Below are 6,000 nucleotides of genomic sequence, written 5' to 3'. Positions count from 1 at the left end.
GATATAGCATATGCTTTAGATTTTAGCTTTTGCTACAACATGCCATATGCTTAAATTTTAGCTCTTGCTAATCATTGCGCCCTACAACATCATACCATGTGTTAGAGTTGGTGACAAAAGAACCAAATGCTTTTAGATGTGTGCAAAAGGAAAAATACAGGTGAAAATTGATGAAAAAAGAATAGATTTTAAGAGTTGTTTAATATGAAGAAATATGGATAAAAATGAATATTATCTTTTAAATGAGTAAACAATAATATTCTTGTGATGTGAAGTTCTACATCGTGTACGAATAAGAAAGTTGGACATCATATAAGTGAAGGAAAAATTTATAAACTTGAGTTTTAAGGTTTTAAGGTAAGGTGTGATATCAAATTTATTTATATGATTGTCCATAATCTATTCTTGTAAATTTCCTTAATTGCACCATTTTCTCTCTTTCTCTCTCTCTGTTTTTTTTTTTTACTTTCTTTCGTGGCGGTGACAAGAGAAAGAAGATAGTTTGATGTTATTTTCTTTCTCATTTTTATGTTGAACCAAATGTCACGTTCGCAACATTAATCTTGTCGACAACGAGTTGAAAATGTGAAATCATGAATGCTGTGAAATGATATTTGTGATGACTAGTGAGTCGTAAATCTAAGGAATTCAATTCTTAACATATATACTGTATGTTTTTGACGCGGCTCTCTTAAAGTAAATTAGAAGAAAAAATAAAATATTTTAAGACTAGATTCTAATAATTTTAACTATTCTTATATAATCCAAAAAAATTGTTATATTTTATCTTGTTTACCAAACTTGTTGATTGACTCATCTGGTTGGCTCATCCAATTCCAATGGCTTCCTTTTGTTGGCAGCTACCGCGTCAAAAAATATCTCCATTATTCCAACTGAGCATTTAGTAGATTTCGAAAATATTATAGTTAGTAGTATATATGGACGAAATAGTCGTTAGAATAACCTTTTATGTTAATACCTCAAAATGCTTTAACTTTGAAAATTTCTTTTCCAATATATGTACACACCGTCCAATTTTTAAAATAAATACCCAATTCTACTCCTACAAGAAATAGTCATCTAATTTAATTTTTGAAAACAAAATAGTTGGAATGTAAGCCAGTTGCAATTGATCAACCAACACAATCATCCCAATTCAACTACATTTCAAGTTTGGCCAAGTCATTGGGTTGAATTGAGTTTATTTAAATTGATCCAATTCTAATTAAGTTTTGACATTGGGTTCATAAATTTCAACCCGATAAATTCATCCGAACCCGATATAATATTTTTGCTGAAAAAAAACCTATATAATGATATTAGTACATGTAATAATAAAATAACATTGATTCTAATTCTATGTCATCTTCAATCATTTGTTACAGATGAGAGATTCTAATATTTTTATGAATATCTTGAATCATTTTAATGAAAAGGAAGAACAAATTTAAGACATTTTAGTTCTTTACCTATTTTAGTTAATATTTTTAAGGGGTAATTTGGGTTGCTAATATGTTTTTAGAGATTAAAAATGTCAAGAATGAATTCAGTGAAGGAAGATCCATCAGATTTTAGATGAAAAAATTCAAACACTCAGAAAACTGACACCGAGGGCAACAAAACAAGGTTTACCAAAGAAAACATTGAATTTACTTCAATAACAAGTGTACATCACCCAACAATACATTATAAAACGGATATTTTTAGATAGGAAAACTCTGCAGAACTATCCTATTAGTTCACTTGGTTGTGGAGTCATCAACAGGATGCCAGTATCTGTTGAAAAACCACATAGAGTCAGCTGTAACAGCATATTCATCTTCATTTCGGTGCCAGCTATAGTGAGCATGTGTTCTGTTCTTTATTTCCAAAATGGCATGCCCAAAACTTGCTTCCCTGTATGCAGAATACTCGGGCTGTGGATTTGTCATGCTGCAGTGCAAAGAAAAAACACAAATCAGTGATCAAATTAAACTTGTTATAGAAGAGACATTAGACAAGCCATTAATATAAGGAAGAAAAAATTTATAGAGCTTACTTGCTTGCCAAGCCTTCAATGTTCCCTCCATCACCAATGTTTATGTATACAGGAGCTGACTGGTCCTTCAAAGGCCTGCATCGACCATTGGTAATGTTGTATCCAGTGTTGGAGATTCGTTCCTGATATGGGGTGCACATAATTATAAATTATCAAGTACGATAAGATTGTTTATATTTAAGATGATTTATAATTGATTGACAGTATAAAAAAATTTATAGCATTGTTGTGGTTTTATCATTCTCTCCAGCAATGTTAGATTCATGACACCTAATGAAATGGAGCACTTTTTAGCACTTACACTTCGTTCATAGGCATGGACGTGACCAGCAAACACAACATCAACCTTGTACTTCACAAACCAAGGCTCAAACATTACCCTCATGGTTTCCCCTTCCATGTAATGATAGTTGTAACTATTATACCATGGAGAATGCACAAGAACAATCAACCAAGGGGTCTTGGTTCTATCAACCTTTGGTAGCTCTGCCTCAAGCCATTCATATTGGGGAGTATATTTGCCTGAACAAGGAAAATGATGTTTAGTGCAAAAAAGGTGTATATATGAAAAATATAAGGAAGCGATTCAGCTTTGAATTATGAACAATAATCTTTTCAGCAAAACTTTAAGATTATAAGGTAATGTTAAGAGAAAAAATGGTGCATCTAATATTACCATAAGCTGAATATGAAGCCAAAACTATGATGTGTGCCGAAGCTATCTTGACAGAATACCAAAAGGGTTCAGTACTTCCGGATGCTTTGTAAGGCACATAGTAACGGTGGCGGAAAGGCTTGAAAGGTTCTGTTTCATCCTGAAAAGTATCATCAATTTTGGTCTTTAGAATTTACTTATGTACTAAAATTTGCATTTAGTAGAAGAATCATGAATCATAATTTCAAGTTTGAGGAATTACATTGAGAATAATATCAAACTCATACAAATAATTCGAACAAATAAGTGTATGTTTAGATTAAAGTTTGCAAAAGCAACCGTGCATGTTTGGTTTATTAGTGCAAATGTAAGTTGGCAGCAAAATGAAATTTGCAAAAGCATCCCCACCCTTGCTTTTGGGTTCAATTTTCGTTGGACCATTGGATTTTGTCTTAGAATTCATGCCCTTCAAGTTGGATGAAAAACCAAACATGCACCAAGTCTTGCAAACACACTTTTGAGGGTAACCAAACATGTTACCTAAATGAGTTTACTCTCTAGAAGTACATTCAACACCCAAAATTCCTTTTTCAACTGATAACCAAACATGCTCTAACTCTCTAAGGTCAGACTCGTGGTAGAGACTTAGCTAGTGGCATGAAGTCTTAGGTTCTAACCTTATTATAGTTCATTGTATATCAAAAAACTAATCTCAGCAAATCAAGTGGACAACTTACAATTTCAGGAGCATAGTCAAGTTCATGGTTCCCTGTAGTCCATATCCAAGGTTGATAAGCAGTACTTCTTTCTACGAATCTTCCCCACGTATCCCACCTAACGTTATCATGATTTGGGTGATTATCTGCATAAGAGAGGTCTCCAACATACAACACAGCTTGTCCTTTGTGAGGGTTTGATTCATAGTGAACAAGGGTCTTGTTTGAATCAAAAGTTTGACCCAGATCACCTGCAAAGAAAGCCCAATCATCTAAAAATTAAATTTGGCATTCTTAAACCTCAAGGTCAATAGTATTGGGTTTACAAAAAGTAAGTGTAAAGCAACCAAACATTGTAGTTTTGAGAGAATATAAACTTGCCAATGAGACCAAATGTATAAGGCGCATCAGGGTGAACTTCAGGAGGAGTCACAAACCAAAATTGCCTAGTAGTATGCCCAATTCCAACTTCATAATAATATTTTGTGTTAAACTGCCAGAATGAAAAACTTGAGTTAACAACCTTACTAATGTGTGATAAAATAAAGGGTTTTATGAATCGGTGCCCTAATAAAAGGAGTAAGTATTTATTGTAGAAATCATAAGAGCATAAAAAAAGATTATAAGTAACATAATTTTATGCATCCTAATAAAAACCTTTATAAAATTCCTTAATCAGTGTTCTCACCATTTGCCTAAAATAAAATAGACAAGAGTTAGGTGTTGCAGTAATTATATGCCCTCTTACCTCTAAATCTGTAAGGGTGCAGTGATGTATAAAACCAGAAGAATAATTGAAGTATCTATATGTGACATGATTTCCCTTGGCCACTCTCTTGTGCTGGCTGGCGTCACTCCAGTAATGCACTAGACTCTTTCCTGGTTCGTCCACAGTCACCCATGACACGATCATGGCCCTTCCCACTTGGTCACCTTGTGTTATATGAACCTACAAAACAAATACAAAAACATGTTAATTTGTCACCAATAAAAGACATTAATTAATGTCGTGAAATAATGGAGATCTCAATTATACTGATATAGCTAAAATAAAGTATACAAGTAGAATGCAACTCTTGCTAGATAAATTAATTTTTCGGGTTGAATTAGGCTAAAATCTAAAATCTAAAATTGTATCATAGATTATCCTAATAGTTGTTGTTGAGTCTATCAGACCACCTATTATTGGCTTGTTATCAGATCATCCAAAGATGTTTAGTCATGTAAACTTAAGGGATGTTTTGAAAATCCTACATTGACCAGTAATGTGACAAAAATAATATATACAAAAGGTAATGTCACACCCAAATTCTACGATGTTTATAGGAGGAAAAAGAGGTACCTGCTGAGGAGCATTATAGCCAGAAGGGGCAACAAATACATCACTATGAAGGGGCATGTCCTCAGTTTTCTCAACCTTCCTAATGAATGTGCTTGTCTTGCCTCCATTGCAAACCACAGCCACATTCAGAAGTAGCAAAACCAAGGCCACAGCTATTACTGCAAAACAAGAGTAACTCTTTGCTCCCCCCATATGTCGATTTCTAATCTTTATTAAGAGATGTTGAAGTGTTCAACACTTTGTTCTTCTCGACTTATTTATAGCACAATAATAATAATAACTTAATAACAGAGACGGTGGCAAGGCTTTGACAAGTGGCAAAGAGTTTCTAATCTTTTCTTATCTATTAAAAAATAGAAAATTAGAAAGACTCAATTGATAAGATTATGCCTATGATGCAATGCACAACACCGGAAATTTGCACAACCAATTACATGATAACTAGAGATAACAAGAATCCGTAGTAACTGACTATCCAAAATTTAAATTTAGGTGTAAATATGTTGTAAATTAAATCTCTATAAACTTGACTTCATTTAATCTTTATCTTTAATCTTTTTATTTGTTTTAGTCTTCGTAAATTTATCTTTTTAAAATAATTCTTATATTTACTTAATTGTGACCTATCATACCTTTAACTATATAACTTTTTTTATAGATAATTTAACTATATAACGTTAATAATTAAAAGATAACATATAATGTAACATGTCTGATGTATATCATGTTATTATTAAATAATCATAAGATTTAAAACTAAAAAACAATCTTCTAATTTTTCTTTAAAAAAAGATAAAGCTATATTTATAGGAATTGAAAACATATTTTTTCATAGAATTTAGATTTTTTTTTCAGTATATCTCACACATATCAACTCAAAGATATAAATTTAAATTCAAATTTATTTCATACTTCATACAGTAATTTATTCCTACTAAAACACACATTTTCAAAACTGTTATATTTTTTTTTGGGTTTTAGTGTATCGTATTTAATAAGATGATTTTATATCATTTTATTCAACTCTCTTTTTTATATTACCATTTATTAAATATTTTGATTAAAAAAATTATATGTCAAATAAGAAAATGACATTTTTTTTATAAAGAAAATTTGTTTACACAAAACAAACTAAATAGATGAAAAACAATGTTTAATGGCTATTTGCATCATTGGAGCAGCACCATATGAAATCAGAATTACAGGAGCAGCACTAGCATCCCCCCTTGTTCAATTCAAAGACCAGCAC

The 6,000-nt window shown here is 31.8% G+C and overlaps 1 protein-coding gene across 1 annotated transcript; it reads right to left on the bottom strand.

The window, feature by feature from the left end:
• Positions 1-1,549: 1,549 nt before the first annotated feature.
• Positions 1,550-4,987, bottom strand: LOC114379130 (purple acid phosphatase 2-like). The gene is made up of 8 exons (XM_028337720.1): positions 4,752-4,987; positions 4,158-4,358; positions 3,791-3,902; positions 3,431-3,660; positions 2,715-2,853; positions 2,340-2,560; positions 2,039-2,160; positions 1,550-1,932 (listed from the first exon to the last, which is right to left on the bottom strand). Exons 1-8 carry the CDS (start codon positions 4,941-4,943, stop codon positions 1,740-1,742), a joined length of 1,410 nt encoding a protein of 469 aa, XP_028193521.1. The 5' UTR covers positions 4,944-4,987; the 3' UTR covers positions 1,550-1,739.
• Between the last annotated feature and the right edge of the window lie 1,013 nt (positions 4,988-6,000).

The sequence above is a fragment of the Glycine soja genome, chromosome 12 (genome assembly GCF_004193775.1).
Source record: "Glycine soja cultivar W05 chromosome 12, ASM419377v2, whole genome shotgun sequence".
NCBI classification, from domain to species: Eukaryota; Viridiplantae; Streptophyta; class Magnoliopsida; order Fabales; family Fabaceae; genus Glycine; species Glycine soja.
Note: the sequence above shows the minus strand (reverse complement) of the source record. Positions and strands in the feature narration are given on the sequence as shown.